The following is a 25,909-nucleotide window of genomic DNA, read 5'->3' on the forward strand; positions in this document are numbered from 1 at the left end:
GCCCCAGCGCCAACCAGAGCAAGAAGCCTCACATACCGCCTGCAGCGCAAGACTTGCAAAGCCATGTCCTCCCACAGGAGAGCTCAGCCTGGGTGGAGGCTCTGACATTACAGGGGGAGCTGTTCCAGTGGCTATGGGAGGCCATGGCTGATCGTGGCGATCCTGGCCCCTCCATCCACCCCACTGCGCAAACCCCTGTGCCTGTTGGCTGCTCTCTGGGAGCCGTGCTCTAGGCCCAGCAGTTACACAGGCATCTCCCTAGTACCTGCTATCTGTTAGTTACAATAATACATAGGCAAAAACTAAACCGATGTTGGTAACAGTCATTTGGTCATTAGGCAGTTATTGAAACAATGAAACAACAGCACAGGTCCTGGCAGGCCAAGACAAGTCCAGACAAAACCTGACAGGGCCCAAGTGACTCACATAATGCAGAGCCTGTAGGCTCCTATAAGCTGTGGCAGCTCCACAACAAGGCTGAGGTACATGATGTGACAGTGACAGCCATTCCGGCTTCTGCTTCCTTTTCCTGTGCTTTTTCCAGTGTTTGATACACACTTAGTTCCTCTGCAAAAAAACTCCACCTCCTGTTTCCAGGGTGGTCTTTTTGTGGCCTTGATTGTGCTGCTCCCGGTTCCAACCAGACTCAAGGAGAGTCTGGAGCAGGTCCTGTATTGAAAGAGAGCAATGGTCAGAAGCATCTGCTCCTGGTGACTGCTTCTGCCTCAGTCTGTGAAGAGGCTTCCTACACATTTTAAAATCAGCTTTTCTTTGAAGAACAGCCATACATTGCCCTGGCTGAGGAATGCTTGTGTTTACAAAGCCTCTTAGTGGCTGCCTTGCTACCACACAACCCTTAGGTAACTGTCAGTTTGCACAAGATGCCGTTTCCTCCCTCAGCTTGTCAAAACAGACCATGTGCTATAGATCCTGGCCTGAGACAGAGCCTAGCCCAGGCCCTGAGAGTGTCACAGCACAACAGGCTCCCTCTGCAGTGGTTTCGGCATCATCTTCGCCTCCATCACAGCTGAAAAAACACCGAGCTGCGCTGTCAGCCTTGCAGGCAAGTTGTATGCATAGGCATTTGCCTGCCCGATTTCAGCCCAGCACTTTGTTTAGAAAAATGGGGATTTGATGATTTGCTTGAGTTGCACTCCCTTAGAAAAGGGTCCCGGTTGTAACTCCCCAGCAGGGATCCTGCATGCGGTGGATGCTGGAAGGGGAAACCTGTTCTGTAACCGGTGCTGTGGGTAGCTGATGGGCAATCAGCCACGGCTCCGGTCTGCGTTTTAGGGAGGGTGGAGAAATGACTGTTGACACCAACTCCCTTAGCCATCTTTGAAGCCCTTCACAGCTGCTGGTGAAGCTGGCACGGCTCAGACTGTTGTTTTCCCCAGGTGTGCTGGGTGGTGGCAGGCTTTGGCATATCTTGGCAACACAGAGCTCTGTGGGATGCAACCACAAGCTCTGACAGTGGGTGTTTTGCTTCTCCCCATGTCCCCACAGTCCCCAAGGCAATAGCAGGAATTGGAAGGCAGTGACAGTGGCATTACAAGAAGAATACTCTTTGCCAACCCTGCTCCTCTGGCTGAAAGGGCATTGTTTCTGCTGCCCAGAGAAGTGAGAAGTCCTTAGCTTATGTCTGTTTCCTTCTTCACTTTTGCTTTCTGCTGTCTTTATTGCCCCACACCATTGCTGTAGCTTCTCTAAAATGCGGAAAGAATGTAGGTATGGCTGCGTACCCTGTGGAGGAAGAATCAGAGTAGCATGGGACTCTGGAGCTGGTGAAGCAACGGCTCAGATGTAGGGGCATCCCTGGGCTGATATAGAAAGGATCTGCAAGGTCTAGAAGGCAGGACAATGTCTCCCTGGTGAGCAGAGGTTTGGGTGCCATACAACAGAAATCTCACCAGGCCTGTGGACTGAAAGCCAGGGCAGCCCAGGGCCTGAGGTGTGACCTGGGTCTAATGGGACCCGTGCTGCCAGGGCTTGTAACCACATTCAGTGGCTGGGTTAGAGCCACCAGAAGTTAGAACCTCAAAATCATGAGTTTAAAAACAAAGACCTCAGGTGCTCTTCTGTTTGGTTGCTGTTTCCTGAGCTTGTATTGAAGGATTTCAAGCCTTTTTTCTGTCACCTGAGCCTTACTCCCTTGCGTCACCACAACCAGTGAAAAAGGGCCCTTAACTGTGACTTGGGAAAGCATATGTAAAGGGTTTTCACCTTTATAAACTGCATATTACGTGCCAGGTCATATAGGTGTTGTAACATCTCGTCTTCTGCTATTAGCTGGACTTCCTCCGGGCTGCCCATCCTGGCAGGGAAGGGGACCTGGCAGGACATGGTGGTGTCACATCTTCCCAGGCTTGCAGAGGAATCACGCAGGCAGCACAGCCCAGCACTCAAAACCCGGATTTCTTGGGGGAATGGGATGGGGTAAAGTACAATACTTAAAACTGAGGATTATATCCCAGTTAGCTCTTCCCTCCCCTTTTCAGGACAGCCTTGGAACTGGGCATAGTTGTGTTGTGTTGTTTTGTTTTGTTTTTTAATCTGGACACAATTTTTTCGTTTAGTTTTTTAGTATTATTTGTATGTAGAGCTATGTTGACATATACTGGCAAACCTAGCATGGTGAAAAAATAGCAAGAAAGGACAGACTAACTTAGTACCTGTGCCCTTAACGGGGATGCTTGTTGAGTCTGGGGTTAGCTTATTTGTTCAGCACACCAACTCTTCAATCTGTCTATTGCACAGTGTGGTTTAATGACAAGTTGCTGTAAATACATAAGAACATCAGTGCAACATTAAGTATGATCTGACAGGGGTTTTCTGTAAATTCCATGCTGGGAAACTCCCTGCCTTGAAGGTTTGTTTTGGTTTGTTTTGGGTTTTTTTGTTTTGTTTTATTTAGATGTTTTCCCGGTGGGGGTTGTGGAGCTGATACTTCACTGGGTAAACTGCAGCAGTGTAGAGGTGGCCATGATCCCTGAGGTAGTCGGCCTGGAGTCAGGGGGCTCCCTGCCCCCGGGAGGCAGCCAGAAGATGTGGCACGGAGAAGTCACTCAGGATCTCCGAAACCACCTTGTTCATAAATTGTGAGTAGCTAATAGCAAAACAGTCTCCTGTTGGGTGAGCTGCTGCCTCTGCCATCTCTGTGTGGGGCAGGAGGAAGCTCAGCTTCCAAAACGAGGGGGTCGGAGGCTGAGTTTTGTCAGGGTACAAAAGAAGGGAAAGCAGAAGCCCAAAAGATGTGTTCTTGCTTTCCTGATCAGTAACAGAGATGCATCTGCCATTTTGGGGCTGCTAAATTGCCATGTCCCACTCTGTACTCAAGCCGTCTGCATGGAAGCACTGGGGCAGTAGCAGTGCCACAGTCTATCAGAAGATTTGCTTGCTGCTTTGTGTTCAGAAACTGGGGTTAGTGCTGATGTCCCCTGCTCTGGGGACATCCTAATCACTTGCATGCTTTTTTTACCCCCTCCTGCAGAGTCCAAGCCATATTTCCTACTCCTGACCCTGCGGCACTGAAGGATCGGCGTATGGAGAATCTGGTGGCTTATGCTCGGAAAGTGGAAGGGGATATGTATGAATCGGCAAACAGCAGGGTGAGACGCCATCCTCTGTCATCCAGTCGTGTATCTCTGCCTTGATCCTGTAGTGCTGGGGAGGGAGAGGGGTGCAAGCACAGACGAGGCTCCCAGGCTGAGGAAGCGCGTGTTCGGGGCTGCCGGATGGGGTCTGGGAACCGGCCAGCTGCCGGCTTCTGCCCGGGTGTGCCGGGAGTCAGGGTGGTGCCTGGCGGGCTGTGCTGTGCCTCAGACTCCTCGGAGTTCCCTAAAGGCAGCGTGAAGCTGTTCAGTGTGATTCTCCCAAAGCAGCTTTGGATGTGAGAAGAGGAATGTCTGCTGTTGGCCTAATGGTTGCCAGCAATGCCCTGAACATTATTTGTCCTCCTGTCTGCCTAGCATCTCCTGCCAAGGGAAAGCCACCCCCACCCAAGCCAAAATGTGTGTGTGAGAGGCTGTTTTACGAGGCTGGATCACTGGGACCTGTTGCCTTTACTTATCGTGTGTGTGTGTCATCTCCTTTCCTGACTTGTATTCCTCCCAACAGGCAGAGTACTATCACTTGCTAGCGGAGAAGATCTATAAGATTCAGAAGGAGCTGGAGGAGAAACGAAGAACCCGGCTGCAGAAGCAAAACATGATCCCAAATGCTCCGGGCATGCCACAGGCTCCCATGAATCAAGGGCCCAACATGGGACAGCCCCAGCCAGGGATGTCTGCAAGTAAGAACAGTTGGGTACTGTCATGGTCAGGCTGGTGACCATTTCCCTCTTTTTATTTCACAGTTACCTTTGTAAAATTAGTCTGCCAAAAGTTAAACAGAACACCTTTTTATTTGTTCTATTTGCTTGATGCTTATCTGAGCTGTTCTGCCTTACTTTCCTTTTTCAGAGACAGTATCGTGAATATGACCAAAGGTTACAAGCCTATAAACATTTTTTCTTCAAAATGGCTGCCTTCCCCATGCTGATGACAGAAATGAAAGCCTTGCAGTGCTTTTTTGTTTTCTTACAGTGTCAGCATAGGAGGTGAGAGGAAAAGCATTACTAAAGCCATGTGCCACTTCCCACTGCACTCAAGAATTTGGAAGCTGGCCCTGTAACCAGAATGGCTGCTGGTTGGTGCTGGAAGTCAGTCTAGACTCAGGGACTGCCAGGATTCTCATGAGCTCTTTGAAATGACAGTAGACAGATGTTCTGGAGGAGCAGTGGATGAATTGATGAAGCTTGGGCACCTGGAGCATGAGTTCCCCACCCCAGAGGTGAGGGGACAGTCCCAGTGGACAAAGAGCCAGTATGTGCCAATGCTCCCGAAGGAAGTTGTGGTGATGAGGGACTGAGCCGGTGCTGAAGTACAAAAAGCTTCTCCAGCTGCACAATTTGGAGCCGAGTGCCTGTGTCCGGCTCTGAGAAACCAGCCTGGCCTCTGTCCTGCAGGAATAATCCCTCTTACTGCATGCTGGACTCCTTTCCTGGAGTCCTACTACTCTACTACTACTACCAACTACTCCTACTCCCTGGACTCCTGGGCTTTCACCTGACAGCAGCCTTTTTGTAATGATCTTTCTAAACATTTTATTTCAGATAGCAGCCAATCAGAGACCAGGCTCAGAGCAGCAGTAGGGAAGGAGGTAGGAAAAGTGAAGCCTAATCTCAGTTTTGGCTTTTGGTTTCTTGAGGTTGTCAGTGCTGTTACATCCCTGAAGAAAGGAGCTGGCGTTACAAAGATATTACGATTAGTGTTACATCACAAAGTTTTTATTATTAAAGAGAATATAAGTATTCATTAATCAATTTGAATTTGGTTCAAATTAAAATGAAATTATTTAAATACTGTTATTTACTGAAAAGTTTTATTTAAAACCGCAATGTCAAGTGAACAGCCATGGGATGAGGACTGCCCTTAGGCCTGCTCCATGTCAACACAGAACTCATTTGTGCTTAAGCTTTCAAGAAGCCTTGAGCCAGCCTGACTGTGACCTCAGGGAGCGGTGCTGCTTGTTCCGCTCTGGGAAAGAAGCAGGGGATGTGCACCAGCAATAGCTCGTAATGCGTTACGCGAAAGATTACTGCGGTAGAAAGATTTAATGAATGTCTAGTTTCATATCCGTGTCTTTTCTGGAAACTGCTCTGTTGTCTGTCATGCAGTGCGCTGTCTAGCAGTATTTGCAAGAGAATAACAGCCTTTATAATTTATTTCATTTTCAACTACATTATTTAAGTACTTTAAAACTTTAAAAGCAGTTTTCTGTTTCTTATTTCTTAACAGTGCTGAAGGATTGTTTGGAAAACCTGAAGCTGGAGGACCCCTGACGCTACAGAAATCTGCTGATCCCTGGCATGCAGTAGGCTTTGCAAGCTCCCCACCACTGTCCCTCTGTAATGAGGCTGTGACCCGAATCACCATCCAGGATTCTCAGCGTGGTTCACACGGATAGCGACACTCCTTTGCCTTTGGAGCAACGGGCTGTAGCCCCGTGTTAGTGCCTTTGGGTTGTCTGGAAAAGAAATACATGTAGGTCTGTAACACGGGGCAGCCTTTGGAATGGACCTGCTCCCCGCTGCCTCACTTCCCCCTGTGACTGGGGCTGCACTATTGCACGGGAGAGGAGCTGCTTCACACATCAGTTGTTTAGCCGCTCACTACACAGTCTGTACTGTGCAGGAATGTTCAGTACAGGCTTTTTTATTTTTTTTTTTCCTTTTTACAGTGTCAACACAATGAGGGTGGTAACAAAATAAAAGGAGTAGAATGGGAAATAGAACTAACTCCAGGGGGCTTACAATTTGAGTAAAAGAGAATCAGTGCCAGAGACATAGAGTCATTTTGGTTGGAAGAGACCCTTAAGGTCATTGAGTCCAACTGTTAACCCGACTCTGGCACTAAGCCATGTCCCTAAGAACGTCAACTATGCATCTTTTAAACACCTCCAGGGATGGTGACTCCACTACTTCCCTGGGCAGCCTGTTCCAGTGCCTGACAACCCTTTTGGTGAAGAAATTTTTCCTAATATCCAATCTAAACCTCCCCTGGCACAACTTGAGGCCATTTCCTTTTGTCCTATCACTTGCTACTTGGGAGAAGAGACCAACACCCTCCATGCTACAACCTCCTTTCAGGTAGTTGTAGAGACACTTGCTGTTCGGCTGCTCTTGACAGCAAGCCGGAGTGCACGATGTTGCTACTGTAAGGAACGTTTGAAGAAGGAATGTTGTTTTTACCAAACTGGGGACCTGGTGCCTGACCCCGGTGGGGGCGGAAGGACTGAGAGACATCAGACTATGAATCCTTAATGTAAAACAAAGTCTCTTCTAACTAATCCTGGAATGCAAATGGATTGCTGTATTTAAAAAGCTGAGCTAGGGAGAATGGTAACCAAAGAGCCAGGAATCCATATTTTAAATAAATCAATAAGGGGAGTGGGTTCTTAGAACTAGACGAATGAGATAGGTAAACTGAGGCAGGTGTTGGGTAGTCTGTAACCCCTGCAGGACCAACCAATGGGGAACAGGGGAGGGCATTTTCACCCGGGATTAGGGTGATGTAAGCAGGCGCTTTTTGCCCTATTTTGTGTGCCTACCTTTAGGTAGAATACCCGATCTTGCAAAATTGTTATTAAAATATGCTTTGCTGAGAGATCATATCTGGGCCTACTATATTTGCAAGGTAATAGTTTCCTACACTACTGGTACCACTAAGACCACGCTACTTGTCACAGGGGAAAAAAAGCCAAAACAGAGAGAAACATTTGTACAATGAAAAAGCTGTGCTATAAATGCGTCCGAATTTTAAAACCCGTTGCATAGCAGAGCAAGCACTTCAAGGCCTCTTTTGCATAGGTAACACTTTCTTTGCCAAATAAACTATGTGTTTATGCGTGAAACCTCTGAGGCTGATGATCTGAGGACACGGGGAGCAGCAGCATCGGCTCGTGTGGATTACTTACCATTATGGGGGTTGTTGGGGTTTTTCTCCCTTTTGTTTTGTTGTTTAGAGAAGCTTCCTCCACTGGGCGAGCTAACTCAGAACTACGAAAGCGGAAGGGGCGGGCACGCCGTGCCCGGGGAGGCGGGAGCGGGGCCCGGGCTCTCCCGCCCCTGGGCGGTGCGGTCCTGAGGCGCCATGGCCGCTCCCGCCGCCGTGGCGGGAAAAGAACTACACCTCCCGTCGTGCCCCACGGGGAGTGCGGCGAGAACAAACTCTTCTCTGATTGGCTGTCTTTCCCGGCTCCCGCCAATCAGATGCGCCGCTGAGGGGTGGGCCGCCCTCCCCGCGTGTGAGGCGGGCTACCGGCGTCGCGGGAGCCATGGAGCAGGACGGGGGGGAGGTGAGCGGCGGCGAGCCGGAGCCGGGCCAGGGGGAGCCCGTCCGCCCCTACAGCTGCGGAGCTGCCCGCGGGGTGCTGGGGAAGGCCTTGGGGCGCCGGCATGAGCTGCCTGGTGCCTTGAGGGAGGAGGGCACGAGGCCCGGGCTGCGCGAGCGGGGTAACGGCTGCGGTGTGGGACCGCGGTGCCGGCTGCCTGCAGCGGGGGGGCGGGAGCGCCGGGCCACCTCCTCCTGCCCGTCGCGTTGTTGCGCTTGCCGGCGTGGCCGCCCGCCCCGCCTCCGCTCTGCCGGTGGCGGGGCTGGCGCTGGGGGGGGTGATGGGTCTGACCCAGGCGGGATGGGCCTCTGCGTCCCCCTCAGGGTGTTGCACGTGGTGCTGTCCTCGCTCCTCAGCCCTGGGAACTTGTAACATGTCCGCGAGTTTCGTTCGCGTTTGGTGGACGAGATACACCCTTCCTGTGAGCTAAAGGAAGATGCAGCCCCAGATAGGAGCGAGGAGATGAATGTACTTTTTTTCTTGGGGTGTTCAGGCTTTTCAGATGTCAGGAATGCTGTCTGAGGGTGCAGTGCTGCAGGAAAGCAGCACTGTATTCAGGGAACAACTTGGGTACCTTGAGTCTGTTTTGTGGGGAGGCAGCAGTGAGTGAAGTGTGATCTTTCTGTTCATGTGTCTATGATAATATCCAGGAGCCAGGAATTTGGGGGAATTTAGTACTGGGAGGTGATGGACATGCTGCTAATCTGTTGTCACTGCCCACTTGGATGAATAATTGTGTCCTGGTACCTTGTGTGGCTGTCCCAGTCTGTGTTTTCCATCACTCCCTATGCTGATGCTGACATCTTGCTGCTCCTTCATGAGTTGCTAACACCTTTTTCCAGCTTCTTTTGCACTTATTTGGGGCCCGGTTCAATATTCTGCTAGTCTGAGAAACAGTCACTAGATTTCTGTGCTCTTTCTTCAATCACTGCCTCTCTGCTATAACAGGAAGTAGAAAGAGCTGGTGAAGATGCTTAGTTGTGGAGACAGCTGGTTGTAGGTAAAAGCTCTTAACAAATGTTCTGTTATCCTGGTGATGCAGCTTCTGAACTGAGGTCAGCTATGGACTATGCAGTTTCCAAAGAACATGAACTTTCTCCAGGGTTGAGCTTGTCCTGCTGACATCCAGGCTGTATTGGTCTTGTGAGCTGTGGTGGCCAGAATGTGCAACTTTGTGCTCTGTGCTGGAAGTTTACAGTGACTTTAATGTTGATGGTGTCTGCACTGCTGTGCTGGGAGACTGCTGGGAGACACAGGGCCTGGAAGGATGCAGTCTCCTCTGTCTTCCTTGGCATGGCAGCATAATTCCCTGTATTCTTTCCATGTTTCTCAAAGTCTTTTATGTGTAGCTGCAGCTCTGTGGCTGTTTGTTTCCTCTTGGGAAACAGAATGCAACCTATGAAATACCTGTAAAGGGACCTGTTGCAGGGGTAAGAGCTTCCCTGCTAGAGATTCAGACTCCTGCCTTTGGGTTTGTTATGTGGACTCATTGCTCACCCCAAGGCCTCTCCCCAGTCCAAGAGGTGACCCCCCAGTAACACAAGGCAGGTTTATTGTGGGGTGTGGTGTAAAATGGCTGTTTTAAAGCATACTGTCTCTCTTTTTTTTTCAGTTGGTGTCTACCCTCTGCCAGAAAACTTCATCTTCGGAGCGAATGGAGGGGGAAGGTGATGACGATGAGGAGGATGATGACTTGGACATCTTTGGGGGTTATGACAGCTTCCGGGGCTACAACAGCAGCATGGGCAGCGACAGCAGCTCCTGTCTGGATGAGTCTAGTGACGATGAGGTGGCAGACCGGGAAGCTGGAGAGCTTCCGACCTCTCCTGTGCACCAGCTGTCCACAGGCCGGCTCACAGAGGACAGTGGCTCTGAGCCAGGTACTGCGCTGGCTTTTGTACCTAAAACATGTATATGATGGAAAGAGCAAGAGCTGGGGGAGCCAAAGGGTATATGACTGCACCTATATGTGCTTTAGGAGCAGCACTGGATTGAGACTGCATTTTCTGGGCTACATGGGGGAGCTGCTACATGTAATGAGGGTTACCAGAGCTCAGCTCTGTCCTTTTGATGCATCAGTCTTGCCAACTACTCATGTTTTTGTGCCTTCCTTCTCTCAGCTGTGTGCGAGATGTGTGGGATTGTAGGCACCAGGGAGGCTTTCTTCTCCAAGACCAAACGTTTCTGCAGCGTCTCCTGCTCCAGAAGCTACTCTTCAAACTCCAAGAAGGCCAGCATCCTGGCCAGACTGCAGGTGAGTCAAAACTCTTCCTTCTCCCCTGGGGATGGAGCAGGATATGCCTGTGTGCAGGGCTGGGTCGTTGCTCTCTAGTTAAAGATCAGACTGCCCTTACCAATGGCTTGTTCTTGTTGCCCGAAGTCCCCAGAGAATGTATGCCAGCTGAAAGCTGGTGCTCCCTAGAAGTTGAGGGAGGACACTTTGGTATGTTACCCACTGTTTCTTCTTGTTCCTGTGAGCATTAGTAAAAATTGCAGTAGCCTGAAAACCACTCCAAGGAAGAAATGCATGCCCTGCTGGCCAGTTGCAGGGACTGGCTTCTCCTGTGCCACTAATGTTCCTTACATTCCTTCTTTTGTAGGGGAAGCCACCAACAAAGAAAGCTAAAGTTCTTCACAAGGCAGCTTGGTCGGCCAAGATCGGGGCCTTCCTCCATTCGCAGGGCACGGGACAGCTGGCAGATGGGACACTGACAGGCCAGGACGGTGAGTGTGGGTGAGGTGTGAAGAGGAGCAGCTGCTGGAGCCACAGAAATTAGGACATCTGGAGGGCTGTAAGCTCTATAGTCTCTTTCTTTCACTATGGCATGCTGCTGTGTCCTGAAATGATGTGTGTGGTTCGCTCCGACACAGGCTGGCAGGACACAGGGCACATCTGCTAACAGAGCTCTGGTTGGTGCAACATCTGCTGTTGCATCCTCATGCAACTCGACCTGGAGCGTAAGATCTGTAGTCACAGTCCCACGAGGTGCTGACTTCTGCTGGCAAAGCTGACTTAAAGGTGTCCTGCTGCTCCCAGCCGTTCACTGCTCCACAGCCTGTGGTAGACTGTGTTAAACCCAAGTCACAGATAAATTTGAGGAATAACCACTTGCTGCAGTGGAAGAAGAAGCAATCTGCTGTGTTGGGATGAAAGTGAGCCCCGCGGGGTGGAAGCAGGGACTGATTCCTGAGCAGACCGCTGCTTGAGCAGAGCTGTAGCCTTGGATCAGAAGTGACTGTGGGATTAATATCCCAGCGCTTCACTCTGATTTTCCCAGCACCCTCTGGGCAAGCAAGCACTGCTGATGTGACCCTGCAGTGTTGCTGCTGAGAGGCAAAGCTGCTCAGTGGTTTAGCACTGACAGGTTGCATTCTGTATTCTTGGAGTGCTGGAGACCTGGGCTGGAGTTGACCCTCTTTCTTTTCCCCTCCTGCCCCCCCATCTCCCAAAAGCAAGTGACAGCAAGAATTGATTAATAATATAGTGTGCCTCTTGTGGGGCCTTGTCCCTTTGTACTCATGGGATCTATTTCCCCACCAAGGCAAATGCACTGGAACAGAGAGTCCCTGAGTGCTAGGTCAGAGGGCTCTGTCCCAGTGCAGGCCACAGTATGGCTGCAAGCCCTGTAATCCAGAGGTAACTGGGCACTCTGTGCCTTTTCTATAATCTCACCTGATTTTCTGCTCTCATGTCTGCTTATAGCACTCGTCCTGGGCTTTGACTGGGGAAAGTACCTGCAGGAGCATGGCTTCAAGGCAGCTCCTGTCAGCTGCTTCAAACACGTGAGTTCTTCTTTGCTGTGTCTTGCAGCGCTCATAGGATGTGCCATCTGCATGGGGCTCCCCTGTACTCCTGTGGCAAGTGGTGGGGAGAGATGTGGGGAGCTGGTTTCTGAAACCCAGCTGATGCAAGGGAAGAAGTTTGGGCTTTTCACAGCTAAGAGTGGGAGTCTGACAGAGGTACCAGGAGTTTTGGGGAAGGAAGCAGAGGGGGACTTGGTAGAAGGTGGTGATGGCCCAGTACTGGCTGAGGACAGACTTAGTTCTGACTGGGGCGTAGCAGAAAAGCTCATGGTTGCTTTTGCAGTTTCTATGGGTGAGCACAGCCCAGGGTGATGTGCAGGGAAGAACTCTGCTGATGTAGGCCTGACAGTAACTGCCCCTCTAATGTGTCTGGTTCCTGTCACACCAATTTGCAGTCCTTTTGGGCCAAGCAGCCAAGACAGATCTATGGAAGAATGACAGTTCTTAGGTATTATAGCATGCCCAGGCTCTTTGTGTATTAAGTCTCACTTGATAAGTTCCTTTTGAGTTGTGATTTCTGATAATACTAAAAAAATGTCTTTTTCTTGAGGATCAGTCAGGAAGACACAGCAGTTTGATGGGTTAGGGATTTTGACACCATAGAGGAATGGCAGCAGATATTTTATAATAATGGGACAGCTGACACTGCAATAGTGAAGCGTTGCTATACCATGTTCTACCTTTTGGTATCCTCTGAACACACCAGTGAGATATTTGGGACAGTTCAGTGGTATTTCAAGCTGTTGGCAGATATAGGAACGGTAAGGTGTGCAAACATGGGTCTAAGATGAAAGTTCTAGCTCTGAAAGCTAGAACAAGGGCCCAGGCCCTGCTCTGACTGTCAACGTCCCTTTCATGACCTGGCTGCCTCAATCCTTCAGGTGCCGCTCTTTGATCAGTGGGACGATGTCGTGAAAGGTATGAAAGTGGAAGTGCTGAACAGTGATGCCGTGCTCCCCAGCCGCGTGTACTGGATTGCATCCGTCATCCAGACTGTAGGTATGTCTCCAATGTAATTCCCGACAGCTGGGAATGACTAACTTCTGAGGGAAGCTTTGGAGAGCTGAGTGTAGCTGGTCAACCAAAACATCAGCTCTTAGGAGCTCTGCAATTGCTGAGATATTTTGGAACAGGAAATACCATGGTACAGGGGTGGGAGGAAACCAGTGTTTGGTTCCTCTTCTGGTTGCTGGGCTCTTTGCAAGGGCAGTTCTGGCTCCAGGATGGTTGGAGAAGCTCTGATAACCTATGCAGAGCTCTGAAGACCATGCTGTAGGGGATAAGCCTGTGGTGCCCAACAGGAAAAGGAGAAATTCTTGGCCTCTAATGCCTTTATCTGGTTGTTTGCTCTGTCCTGGCAGGGTACAGGGCTCTTCTGCGATACGAGGGCTTTGAGAATGACGCCAGCCATGACTTCTGGTGCAATTTGGGCACAGTGGATATTCACCCTATTGGCTGGTGTGCCATCAACAGCAAAATCCTGGTACCACCACAAAGTGAGTGTGGGGCAAGAGGGGTCAGCACGAGTCTGGGCATGGAGGAGCCTTGGTTTATACTTAGTGCAGTGGGCAGGTGCTCTCGCTGTCCATGGGACCCCAGCTCCATTTGTGCTCTGAGTTACAAAGAACAGTTGGTTCTTTGGGAAGCTGGAGACTACTTGGACTGCTCCCTTTGCATCTCCCTGTGGTTAATCCTGGGGGTGCTGGATGCAGAGGTGCTGTCAGACCTATGGACAGAAGCTAGTGCAGGTGACTATTCCTCCTCCTGACCCACATGGTGGCTAGGCTTAACCCTTGGGGAACTTCTTGGTCCTATATCCTGGACAGTGTCTCTGAGAAGTGCACTGGATCCAGTCCCTGCTCAGCTAGCAGTTAAGAGGGGGAGGCCAGTTTAGCAGAATTTTGACAAGCTGAGGTCTGGTTGATATCGCTTGCTTGTTTTAACTCTAATACCACTTCCACAGCTAGCTCAGTGGAGCTGGATGTCTGCTTGGCCAAGCCTGTTCTTAATGGTGATCCCATGCAGCCAGTTTTGGGGGTGAGCTTGCAGAGCAGGGTCTGCCTGAGAGCAGGTATAGGATCTGAATGTGGAGAAGGCTTTTAAATGCAGATAGACTCTTGGATAGGAAGAAAGGTGTGATGTGATGCTGTAATTCCTTCAGTCATAAAGATGTGCTTTTTCCCTGTGTGTATGCAGCGATCCATGCCAAGTACACTGACTGGAGAAGTTACCTCATGAAAAAACTGGTGGGAGCCAGGACCATCCCAGTGGATTTCCACATCAAGGTAAATGTAGGAGGATGTCATTTTATGTGTGGAAATGAAGCTGAAGCCAAGAGATGTGTGTGCAGTGTGTCTCTTCTGGTTCTGAACTGTGCAACTCCTGTGTGCCTCCTTGAAATCTGAGCATGACAGGGGCAGTGAGACCCCTATCATGATGCTGTAGGAATGGCATGGCCCCTGTGCCTTGTCAGCACAACCATCTCTCCTTTGGGTTATAGATGGGCTGTAAAAGCCATTGTCATATCAAGCTCTGCTGGAAAATACTGGGGATAAGTTTGCTTCTTTGCTGAAGGGAAAGGCCAGTGCAGCTCCAACCTGGCTTTTCCCTGCCCTGTTTCAGTGCTGGGGAATGGCTCTGAGAGTCTAAAACCTTTGTCTTTTCTGTTGGTAGCACAGCAGCCCGTGGGGAGCAAGAGGGGTGCAGGCTCCCTCGAAGCGCATGGAAACAGCTGTGCCATGGCCTTGGCAGCTTTATAGCTCTTGTGGTGGTTTCATGTAGCCTGCACTGAGGTTAGACGTTGTCAAGAAGAGGCTCTTCTGTGTCTGGCAGCTTTGGAAACCGTAGATAAGGAAGATGGTCTCAGAGGCAGCAGGCAGGAAGGCAGATAGTTGATGGGTTTTCCTGCGTGCAAGGCAGTTAATGATGCTTAGCTGGAGACTTTGACATAGTTGGTGCTTCCCTTGTTGCTTCTCAGAAAGCTGAGAGGATGTTTGCAGCTGCTTGTTCCTGGGCCACAGGTAGCTGAGCGCTCATGCCATGGAAGGGAAGGGGTAGAGGGAGACAAATGTTGTCAGTATCTTTCTCCCCCCTATGCCTCTCCTCAGAGAAGGGCAATGAAGCTGGTGAGGGGTCTGGAGAACAAGTCTGATGAGGAGTGGCTGAGGGAACTGGGTCTGTTCAGCCTGGAGAAAAGGAGGCTGAGGGGAGACCTTATTGCTGTCTACAACTACCTGAAAGGAGGTTGTAGGATGGAGGGTGTTGGTCTCTTCTCCGCAGTAGCAAGTGACAGGATGAGAGGAAATGGCCTCAAGTTGTGCCAGGGGAGGTTTAGATTGGATATTAGGAAAAATTTCTTCACAGAAAGGGTTGTCAGGCACTGGAACAGGCTGCCCAGGGAAGTGGTGGAGTCACCATCCCTGGAGGTGTTTAATAGACATGTAGATGAGGTTCTTAGGGACCTTGTTGAGTGTCAGGGTTAGGTTAACAGTTGGACTTGGTGATCTTGAGGGCCTCTTCCAACCAAAATGATTCTATGATTCCCACCTAATGAACAGGAGGTGCAAGGGGAAGATCTTCCCTTAAAAGTTCTTCTGGATTCAGGTTTGGATGTCTGAGTCTGTTTTGAGCTGTGTCTCTGAGTTGCTGCACAGCATCGTGGGATCTGCAGTGCCAAAGTGTCAGGTGTTCTTTAAATAGTTCTGTGTGTTTGTGGATGTGTAGGGGCAGGCTGTATCAGCAAACTGAGGTCTCAAATGAGTTAGAAGGCAACCGGTGCCTCATTTTTGTGTGCCTGTGCCTTTGGGTGAGTCTGCAGAGTAACTCTAGCGTTGGAGGTGGAGCTGACAAATCATCTGACCTCTGGTCAGAGTCAAAAAGTGAAAATAAGGTCCTGGACTCTTTTAGAGTCAACTGAAAATCCCTTGAGAAGCTATGCCTCCAACTGCTTCAAGCCTTGAAACCTTTATGGTCTCTTTCATGACTGAAAAAGACATGCAATTCCTCACCCAGTTCGTGCTGAACACAAGTGACATCTGTTTCTTGTGCTCAGAATGTTACCACAAGGTGCTGGCTGAGCATGGCTGCTGGGCCAGGGTCAGGGTAGCTGTTATAAGGCCACATGACAGGGGGTATTTAGGGTGCATGTGCCCAACTGTGCTGTCATATGTGGAGCTGGCAGCTCGCTGTCCCCTCTATGAACCTGTTCTTGTGCATCTCTTCCCAGAGGTGTCTCCCAGTCAGCTTTGGGCAGCACAGGGCACTGGCTGGAATGTCTGTAGGGAAAGCTGTTCTCTGAAGTGTTTGAGGAAGGAAAACACCAAGTACAACTGATCTCACTTCTGTTGGTTGTTGCCAGATGGCGGAGAGCATGAAGTACCCATTCCGGCAGGGCATGCGGGTGGAGGTGGTGGATAAGAACCATGTGTCCCGGACACGCATGGCAGTGGTGGACACGGTGATTGGGGGCAGACTGAGACTTCTCTATGAAGATGGAGACAGCGATGATGACTTCTGGTGCCACATGTGGAGTCCTCTCATCCATCCTGTGGGCTGGTCACGGAGAGTGGGCCACAGCATGAAGAAGACAGGTAGGGATCAGGCCACCACAGGCATCTTCTGATTTGCTATGAACTGCCTGGACTCTGCTGTCGACACCAGTCCTGACATGCTGGGAGCCAGGCAGTTGCCTCAGGACCTGACAGGTAAGGTCTATGCAGCTGATTTTCTCCCTGGATAGATAAAAGCCCAGTGATCTGCTGCCACAGGGCAGGACAGGGAGACTGTAGGGTTTCTTACCTGAAGCAGGGTGTCTGTCCCCACAGCATGAGAATGCAGAGTCTGCAATATCACCAGTGTTTATAGGCTTTTTGAAGAAATTCATATTGGCTTCTGTAAGATTGGATGCAGTCGCTGTGGTTTTTCGGGACTTCACAAGGGAGTAATTCTTTATCAGCTTAGATGGGCAGAAATAAACAAGACTTGAGCCCTGCTCATCCATTTGGTTGTTTCTCCCTTCCTTGCTGCCTCTCCCTGGTGATTACAACTGCATGTCGAGGTGTCATCACTGGTGCTCAGGAAGATCATCCATCTGCTTTTGAGCAAGCCCTGCATCACAGCCCATGTTATGGGAAGGTGTAGAGGGACTGACCTATTATTTTTATTACTCTTCTCATGGTCTCTGATCTAGGTATTTTATAGCAGCTGATGTGTCATCAGGGAATTCATAATCATTGTGTTTTCTTACTGCAATTGCTGCAGGTTTCTTACTTCACTTTGTTTCTTTCATTCCTCACAGAAGAAAAACGCAGTGACATGGCAAACCATCCCACGTTCCGGAAGATTTACTGTGACGCTATCCCCTATTTGTTTAAGAAGGTAGGACAAGTCTGCCGTTCTGTGTTAGCCACAGCAAAGGAAACAATGGTACCACTTCCTTTCATGGGTCTACATGCTGCGGTGTGGGTTTTTGAGCGACAGCTCATTTGTTTCACAGCTATAGGGCAGTAAGGTGTTTGGGGTGTCAAGGCTGTGGTTGGGCAGGGGTGAATCAAAACAGAGAGATGGAAGAACTAAAAGACGATAGATTGAGGGACTCAACTGGGGGGCGAGCAGTTGCCTGGGGCTTTGAGTTGGAGAGGGAAGATGATTGCATGGGAGAGACCAGTTCCAACAAGGATCTGGATCATACTGGTAAGGATTGAGATGAGAAGGAGGCTTGCTTTGCTGTGGAGCAGTGGCTGAGTGCTCTCTGAGCAACCACAGCCTTGGCAGGAGGCTGCTGACAGAAACACAGCATTGGTTTGGCTGCCTGTTTGTATTCTTGTAATATTTCTTCTTCCTCTCCCAGCTTGGTTGACCCAAGTAAAGAAGCTCTAATCCTGTTTGCGTTTGGCATGCTGGGTGTTGGGGTGGGACTGTCCCATACCCCTGCCAGCACGTGGTATACCAGAGTCTCCTGTAGGTACGAGCTGTCTATGCTGAAGGTGGATGGTTTGAGGAAGGCATGAAGCTGGAGGCCATTGACCCCCTGAATCTGGGCAACATTTGTGTGGCCACTGTTTGCCAGGTAAGGTCGATGGGCAGAAGGGGTCTGCTGTATTTACCTGAGGTAACCCAGCTTCTCCTCGGATCTTTGCAAATAGTTAAGACCAGGTAGGGTTTTGCATGAGGGAGAGGGCTGTTGAGAAAGGTAGGCAGCTGATGTGTGGAGGGAATTGGGGCATTACCTCAGAGGTCTGAGAGCTGATGAGACCAGCAGTTGTCCAGGTGTGCCTAAATGGACAGCATGAAGACACACATGCTTGGTCTGCAACCTAACTGGCCAGTGTGTGTGACAGGTAGCCACCCTTCCTTCTCCTGTGGGCATGCAGTAGGGAAGATTTGTTCTCCAGCTCTTGGAGTGTATAAAGAGAGGACTCTGTAGTGCTACCTGGAGGAGGTAAAGGAGAGGAGAAGAGTTGTGGGGTGATCTCTGTGTGGGAATGGGGGTGTATCTATACAGGGAGCATTCACTGCTGTAGGAAGCTGAGGATGGATATGTCTCCTGCCATCTCCTGATGAGGTGCTACTGTAAATTGCTTGGCCAGGTTTCCTCAGTGAGGTGCCTTTCTTGTCCCAAAGCAAGCAGCTGTTTGCCCTTGTAGATCCCAAGCAGAGGACATTGATACTCAGGCTCTGGCAGGAGCATGCTAGGAAAGTCCTTTATGTCTGGGAACATGTTCCCTTCAGCCGTTGCTTTGAATTGTGAACAGGTTGGGGTAGATGTGCCCGTTACTTTTGGTAGGTGCCAATTACTAGTGAGTGACAGAATGCAACAAGTCTTGTTGCTATAGGAAGTGGCAAGTCTGAAGGTGGCATCCTTCCCTTCTGCCCAGTTACAAATTCACGATGTGGCTGGTGTAGAGGGACTCTGGGCTGTCCATAGAGTCTGTTTCTGAGGGAGGACAAAGCTCCTGACCTTTTATGGCTGAGTCCTTTTCACAAGGCTATTAGCATTGGTCCCAGTCCTGCAGAAATAGCTGGTTTGGGGATTAGCTTGTGCTGACTAAGGTATCAGGAGAAGCTACTGCGTGCCCTGGAGCATGTAACAATGCATTTTACTATCTAGTGGCAATTGTAATCCAACTGTGGGGACACTTGGGGGGAATCCTTTGAGAGGAGAGGCTTTAGAGCAAGCAAAGCTCTACACTTATGCCCTTCACTCCCATCTCAGGTCCTCTTGGATGGGTATCTCATGATCAGCATTGATGGAGCCACCTCTGCTGATGGCTCTGACTGGTTCTGCTATCATGCCTCCTCGCATGCCATCTTTCCTGTCAACTTCTGTCAGAAGAACAGCATTGAGCTGACTCCTCCAAAAGGTAAGATTTGGGCTCTGCCCTGTGATACAAACCTGCATGCAGAATCTGCTGGGTGGTACTTTTCTGAGAGGTGTCACGTTCAGATGAATCGAAACCACAGTCTGCCTGTTTTTCAGGGAGTTAGGGCTGGTTCAGAGAGCTGGTCCATTTGAGCCCTGCCCATATACCAAGCCTTGGTACTTTATGGAAGGAAGTAACATTTCCAGCAGATATCAATGGCATGGTGGTTAGCCCCTGGCAGATCAGTGGGAGAGGTGTACAATCCCCGAACTGAACAGAATCAATCAAAGGTTTAAAGGACAAGGAGAGTGGGAAGGGTTAAGTAGAGCCATCGCCTCATGACTCAGTACTTAAAAGTGGCAAGAGTCACCCTTATTCTCCTTGTATGAATAAATCTGAGACCAATATTTCTGCAAATTCCTGAGAGGCAATCACCCCAGGAGTGTTTTTACTGCCTCGTGTGGCCATACCCAGAAAAGCCTGCTCTGAATTTCTACGTTGCAGCACTGTTGTGTAGTCCCATTCTGTTTTCCTTTGATTTTCCTGCTGGTGAGAGAAAGATTGGTCTCAGTGGTGTGTTTTGAACATCCTTCTTCCTGCTGGCTGCTTCTCCTCACCTTTCTCAGTGGTCTGGATATGCAGCTGACATGGGTGTTCAGGGTTGCAGCTTGTACTTCTCTGTGTTTGCTCTCTGGAGAGGGGTGCTGGGCTGCCATGGAATCTGTGTGCTAGAGTGATGTCCAGGATGAGGCTGTACATGCTGGTTCATGAAACTGCTTTGCAACCAGTTGCAATGTGTCATTCCTGCCTGTTCTGCCTTTTCCCCCAGCTGGTCTATCCAATGTCTGCCTTCTTCCCTCTTACCATTTCTTCCTGCTGCAGGGCAAGATGCAAAGACGTTCAACTGGGAAAGTTACCTGGAGAAGACTAAATCAAGACCTGTTCCAGCACGGCTCTTCAACACAGTGAGTGCTGCCAGGACAAAGAGATGTGTAGGGATTTGTGCAGTCAACAAGGAGGAGCACAGGAGCTTTGGCTGTCACAGAATGGTTGAGATGAAAGTGACCTCTGAAGGTCATCTTGTCCGATCCCCCTGTTGAAGCAGGGTTACCTGTAACAGGTTGCCCTGGACTATGTCCAGATGGCTTCTGAATATCTCCAGGCATGGAGATTCTACAACCTCTTTGGGCAACCTGTGCCAGTGCTCAGTTGCCCTTGCAGTAAAAAATGTTTCTTGATGTTTAGAAGGAACCTCCCATGTTTCAGTTTGTGCCCATTGCCTCTGGTCCTGTCACTGAGCCCAGAAATGGACACAGTACCCCAGGAGTGGTCTCACCAGTGCTGAGTAGAGGGGAAGGATCATCTCCCTTGATCTGCTGTGGACATTCCTCCTCATGCAGCCTACATTACCACTAGCCTTCTTTGTCCCAAGGGCACATTGCTGGCTCATGTTCAATTTGGTGTCCACCAGGACCTTTTCTGCCAAGCTGCTTTTCAGCCACTTGGCCCACAGCCTGTGCTGGTGCCTGGGATTTTTCCTCCCCACGTGCAGGACTTTACATTTCCTTTTGCTAAACTGCATGAGGTTCCTGTGATACCATTTCTACAGCTTGTCAAGGTTCCTCTGGATGGCAATACAACTTTCTAGTATATCAGCCTCTCCTCCCAGTTTTGTATCACCAGCAAACTTGCTGAGGTTGACATGACACTCCATTATGTCATTCTGATAAATAATGAAGACATTGAACAGGATTGGATCCCATATTTATCCCTGTGGGAACACCACTAATTACTGACCTCCAACTAGACTTCACACCACTAATCCTTCTCTGGGCCCACTCACTCAGCCAGTTTTCAGTCCACCTCACTGTCTCCTTATCGAGCCTATAGCTTCTCCATGAGGATCTTACAGGAGACAGTGTCAAAAGCCTTCCTGAAATCAGGATAGACAATATCCAGTGTCTCTACTGCTCTTTGCTGCCAGTCAGCACTTCTAAGGAGAGCCTAAGGTACAGGAATATGTGTTCTCCAAGCAAAGGCCCTGTTTGGCTGGCCGGGACAAGCAGCGTCATGTCTTTGTGTATGCAGTGAGATCTTGGTCTCTCTGAGTGTGACGTGATTCTCTAGTGTTTCCAGGAGCTCCAGGCTCCTGGTGGGTTCTGCAATGCTTGTTGCCTGTGGACATATGGCTGTCATGTGGGTGGAGGGAGCTTGCTTTGCATCGGCAAAACTGCAGCACCTGGCCCTGTGCTGGTCTTTCTGATTTCCCAGGGCTACCTCAGGTTAATTGGTTTGATTGGGTGTCCCTTAACTACTGTTCCACCTATGTGAGGTCTTGTTTCTAAAGGCTGGGTTGAGATTTGCTAAGGTCACAGCTGGCCTTGGATCTGTTCGTGTGTGTCCCTTTTTGTCATGTGACTGGCTGGTTCTTTCTCTGCTTCCTTTAAGCTGGAGCAAGCCCGTAGCTGTTCTAGGGTGCTGGTGGCCAGGTCTGGGTTTGAACTGGATGCAATGACCTTGGGTTTTCTTATTCTCATTTTTTTTCTGCACACAGGACTGCCCAAACCATGGCTTCAAGGCAGGCATGAAGGTGGAAGCAGTGGACCTGATGGAGCCCCGTCTCATCTGCGTGGCCACAGTGAAGCGTGTAGTTCACCGTCTCCTTAGCATCCATTTTGATGGCTGGGACAACGAGTATGACCAGTGGGTGGACTGCGAGTCTCCAGACATTTATCCTGTGGGGTGGTGCGAGCTGACAGGCTACCAGCTTCAACCACCTGTTGTTCCAGGTGAGTGGAGATTTGGCTGTGGTTTCTGACGCTAGAGGCGAAGGTTTCCTTCCTCCTGCTCTGTGAGTGCCTCATCCTTTTTTGGGGCCTTGTAGGGAGGAGAAAACTGCCTCCTTGATTTGTGCTGGCTACCAGAAGTCTTTCTCTGCTGCTACACATTCTAGCAGCTGGCAGAGGGAGGAGTCTGTGGTGGGGAGAAAACTGCCTGAGATTTGAGGTTGGCTCTGTTTTCCCTCTGTTCCCCCACCTGCATACCAACAGAGAACTGCTCCTGTTGAAGTCAGGTAGAGTTCCAGGTAGTCCTGTCCCTGCACAGCTCCCTTTTATTAAGTGAATCTACAACCTCAGCCAAGTAGCAGGGGGAACTCAGCCCCTACTCCCTTTTCTCATCAATTTTCTAACTCTGTCTCTAAAAGGTAAGAGCATCCTTCTGAAGAGTTTCCTTCCCTTGTCACAGGGAGGCCACTGCCTCACCTTTGCAGATGCTTTCCTTCTTGTTCCAAGCTATAAATCTTGTTGGGGTTTTTTTGGTTGGTTTTTTTTTTGTTGGTTGGTTGGTTGGTTTTGTTTTTTTTACTGCCCCTGCCAAATCTCTCCTGGGCCTCCCTCCCCTGTGCTGCCCCAGCCTGCCACCCTGGGCCCTCGCCTGGAAGCACAGACAGCAACTGCGCTAGAGCCTTGCTTTTCCCCCAGCTGGTTGTTTTGGGAAGAGGGCTTTGGCTCGGGGGGACGGGTGTATCTTGTTTCTCGCTTATGTCACTTCATCCCAGTTACCTACTGGTTGTGGGACTTGGCTTTCGTTTCCCTCTCGTCTCCATGACAGAGCCCACAGCTCCAGTGAAGGCCAAGGAGGTGCCCAAGAGGAAGAAGAAACCCTATGGAAAGAAGAGTGAGTGATGTTTGATTAGTGCCCTCCCGCTCGCTCGCAGGCTGGGCCCAGTTAGAGGAACACTGTCCACGTCCTGTCAGAGCAGGAGAGAAAGGCCTTGTCTTGCTGTGGATACCCTCAGCCAGCTGTGGGTTTGTCAACACAGCTTCATCCTTCTTCACTGCCCTGTTACCTAAAAAAGCAGAGAGCTATGTGTGTGGGAAGAATCTGTTTTGCCGTCTCTTTTCTGTTGGCCAAGGTATAGCTGGTGCTTGCTTCCAGGCGTGAGGTTGTGCTGCTTTCCCTACTGTGTCTGTGGTTGGAGGGAGATTTTTTTGTTGCAGCTGGAGGGTAGCTGGAGAGCAACCCTGCCTGCTTTGTGCTGGGGGAAAGAAGGCTTAAAGACGGCTGAAGAAGCCAATAGCGGGGCTGGACCATGTTATTGTTTCATTTTGTCCTTGTTGTCATCAGTGTTGCAGTAGCTGTGGCGAATCATGTATAAACAGGCAAGAAATTCCTTCTTAGGGGGGAGGGTGTAGAGGAAAGGGCATCTGAAGAGTTATAAAGACATTCAACCTAAATATAAATGTCAGCTAAAATGCAAACATTAATGCTACAGTGTCGGTACCTTGCAGCCAACATGCCCATTGCCTAGGACTAGACCCAGACAGGTAAGCAAAGCTGGATCCAGACTGATTCCAACAGGACCTGCTCCTCAGAAGTTAAGCACACGCTGAAGCGGCTTACCTTTTATGAAGGAGAACACAGAGGAGCATATTTGGAGAGGATGATTATATAGAGTTTTTCTCCAGTAGGCCATTTCTGTTGAGTAACCAGTTGGCAGCTAATGACTGAGTAGGTTGCTGGTCAGTTGTGCTGGTGCCTGGCCTGTGGTTTCTCAGTGGAGCAGGGTTGCTGGTTTTCCAGGGGAAAAGAAAAACACTTTTCCCCCATGCTTTGTTTTCTTTTTGTTAAGGAAAAAAGTTACCTGCCAAAACCCGCAGCGTCAAGCAGACTGTCAAGAAACCTGCCACCCTGAAGACAAAACGAGAATTGAAAGCTGCCAGCAAGATTTTGCCAGAGCCAGCACCTGATGAGAGTAAGGGAGTGAGTCACTCCACCTAGCAGCCACATGCAACTTTCCCATATGCCTTGTGTGCCACCAGCCCTCCTGAGGCCTGTGCTGCCTCTTGGCTCTTATGTCATGAGTGCCCCAGGCAGAGAAAGGCAATGCTGTGACAGATGTCCATCTCTGCTCCTCCAGAGACAGTGGAATAAACCCTTTGCCTGCTTTCCCATGGAAGGTTTACCTCCTGGGAAGGTTTGGTGGCACCAGTACAACTGGATATCTTGATACTGCTGATGCCTGCTGGGGGCATGGCTGCCTTGCTGAGCAGTCTGGTTGTGCAAGGTCAGGGACAAGAGTCAAGATGGACATGTCAAAAGTGTGCTGTCACTTCCCAGTCACCATAAGGGCTGACGCAGCATGACACAGCCTGTCATGCTAAGCACCAGGAGATGTGGTGATCGGAAGAGCATCTGGGAACTGGGTCACCTGCCAGCCTTAGTGGGTGTTGGGAAGATGGTGTATGAGGCGCTTTGCGCACCTCATGAAGGTCCACATTGTTCGTAGAGGTTTTGTTTCCCATGTGTGGATGCAGGCAGGTAGAGAATGGACCAAACTGGCTTTTCCTCCCTCAGCCCCAGGAGAAGTTGTTCTTGGGAGCAAGCAGCCGAATGCTGCCGGGGTTTGGTCCCATCCTGGTTGCTGCTGTGACCATGGATGGATTTGTGCTAGCAAAACAGGGCTGCCTGTGGTGAGGGACCCTCAAGAAGTGGGCTGGAAACCTGGGACATTTTGAGTATCTGCATGAACAGAGCTGGCTCTGGGGCATTGCAGGTAGAGTGAGGCAGCATGGATTGATTTTACTTATGTTTTCCCTCTCTTTTTCTATCTCTTGCTAGTCATTGCCGTGCAGGTGAAAGAAGAAACCATTGACCCCGCAGTAGAAGAGTATGAAGCCACAGAGCTTCCCATTCCCGTCAGCAGCATAAAGCAGGAGGTCACAGACTGATCCTGGAGTGTCCCCCAGCTGCCCACAGCAGCCTGCGCTTCACCTTGTGGCTCTTTGGGTAAAGTCCTGGCAAAGGGAAGCAGAAGACTAAAAGAGCCTTCCCTTTTTGAGGCAGACCACCCTACAACATCATAATTCTGCTTTCCTGGCGTGCAAGAAAATTTCTTGCAGGCTTGTGATTTTAAGCCGTGGGAAACACACTCCAGAAAGGCTGCTGGTGCACTGAGGAGCAGGACCAGGGTGGCTGCTGGGGTTGTGTGTGCCTGGCTTTGAAAGCACCTTTCTGAGCAGGAACTCCCAAGTAGGGAAAAGAGGCTGCCAGAGTACAAAGGGGCAGTGTGGGTTCTCAGCTGTGGCTGGAGGTGGTGAGCTGCAGTCGAAGATGATGTGTGCAGGTCACATGTGTCAGAAAATCAGCTGCCCTCATAGGATATAGGTGCTGTGCTCCCTCATCTAGGCCCGGAAACCCCTGAGAAAGTCAGGGCAGGAAGAATGGAAAGACATTTTTAAAAAAAAAAGGGACAATGATACCTCTTGAGAGAGCAAGAGACCTTTTTTGAGTGTCACTTCTTGCTTTTGAACCCAGAACTGCAGAGGATGTGGTGCGCAGTTTGATTTTCTTTTTTTTTTTTTAAATTTTTAGCAGTCCTACTGTAAATTTGATCTATGATCTGTACCCTAAAGCCCTCTGAATTAAACTTGAGAAAGAGACCAAAGGCTTGTGCATTGTTTTCCAAAATACCAGGGTTGGCCAAGATGGGGAAGAGAAGAGGACTGTGTTAGGTATAAGGAAACAGTGTTTTGGGGTGGTTTTAGGTGTTTTTTTGGGCCCTCCGTTAGGGTTTTTCTGAGCACTTGCTGTTTACCTGCCAGATCTGCATGAGGGCTGAACATCGTGAGTGTAATAGACAGCATAAGGAAGGGAATGCCATTTCCAGTTTTAGGGCAAAACTATAACATCCCTCTCTTTCCCCAGAGTGGCCGTCAAAGTTCAGGACAGAAATCAGGGAGGTCAGTATGGTGACAGCGACGAAAAACAGTTTTAAATCTCCTGTAGCAAGTTCCTGTGGACTTTCTGCG

The 25,909-nt window shown here is 49.9% G+C and overlaps 2 protein-coding genes across 4 annotated transcripts; both read left to right on the forward strand.

The window, feature by feature from the left end:
- Positions 1-3,514: 3,514 nt before the first annotated feature.
- Positions 3,515-5,958, forward strand: LOC308053061 (histone acetyltransferase p300-like). 2 transcript variants are annotated; one of them, XM_080363800.1, is made up of 3 exons: positions 3,515-3,608; positions 4,117-4,291; positions 5,838-5,958. In XM_080363800.1, the coding sequence occupies exons 1-3, from the start codon at positions 3,543-3,545 to the stop codon at positions 5,879-5,881; spliced, it is 285 nt and encodes a 94-aa protein (XP_080219926.1). In that variant the 5' UTR covers positions 3,515-3,542; the 3' UTR covers positions 5,882-5,958. The 2 variants fall into 2 exon arrangements, with proteins under 2 accessions (XP_080219926.1, XP_080219925.1); XM_080363799.1 differs by having other exon boundaries at positions 4,117-4,300; positions 5,838-5,907.
- A 1,896-nt stretch (positions 5,959-7,854) lies between these two features.
- Positions 7,855-25,689, forward strand: L3MBTL2 (L3MBTL histone methyl-lysine binding protein 2). 2 transcript variants are annotated; one of them, XM_080348955.1, is made up of 17 exons: positions 7,855-7,896; positions 9,545-9,812; positions 10,053-10,186; positions 10,533-10,656; positions 11,636-11,715; positions 12,618-12,735; positions 13,098-13,232; positions 13,933-14,021; positions 16,094-16,325; positions 17,033-17,112; positions 17,699-17,803; positions 18,950-19,097; positions 19,980-20,062; positions 21,652-21,886; positions 22,710-22,775; positions 23,731-23,853; positions 24,720-25,689. In XM_080348955.1, the coding sequence occupies exons 1-17, from the start codon at positions 7,876-7,878 to the stop codon at positions 24,827-24,829; spliced, it is 2,151 nt and encodes a 716-aa protein (XP_080205081.1). In that variant the 5' UTR covers positions 7,855-7,875; the 3' UTR covers positions 24,830-25,689. The 2 variants fall into 2 exon arrangements, with proteins under 2 accessions (XP_080205081.1, XP_080205080.1); XM_080348954.1 differs by lacking the exon at positions 22,710-22,775 and having other exon boundaries at positions 7,882-7,896.
- Positions 25,690-25,909: the final 220 nt, after the last annotated feature.

Source organism: Nesoenas mayeri, assembly GCF_963082525.1.
Source record: "Nesoenas mayeri genome assembly, chromosome: 1".
Classification (NCBI taxonomy): Eukaryota; Metazoa; Chordata; class Aves; order Columbiformes; family Columbidae; genus Nesoenas; species Nesoenas mayeri.

What these genes read in the sequence shown, in the direction of transcription:
- LOC308053061 (XM_080363799.1), top strand. Translation starts at nt 3,543, where the DNA reads ATGGAGAATCTGGTGGCTTATGCTCGGAAAGTGGAAGGGGATATGTAT. An exon ending in ATGAATCGGCAAACAGCAGG is followed by an intron (nt 3,609 to 4,116) that starts GTGAGACGCCAT and finishes TCCTCCCAACAG; the next exon opens with GCAGAGTACTATCACTTGCT. An exon ending in GATGTCTGCAAGTAAGAACA is followed by an intron (nt 4,301 to 5,837) that starts GTTGGGTACTGT and finishes ATTTCTTAACAG; the next exon opens with TGCTGAAGGATTGTTTGGAA.
- L3MBTL2 (XM_080348955.1), top strand. Translation starts at nt 7,876, where the DNA reads ATGGAGCAGGACGGGGGGGAG. An exon ending in GACACTGACAGGCCAGGACG is followed by an intron (nt 10,657 to 11,635) that starts GTGAGTGTGGGT and finishes GTCTGCTTATAG; the next exon opens with CACTCGTCCTGGGCTTTGAC. An exon ending in CAGTGGATTTCCACATCAAG is followed by an intron (nt 14,022 to 16,093) that starts GTAAATGTAGGA and finishes GGTTGTTGCCAG; the next exon opens with ATGGCGGAGAGCATGAAGTA.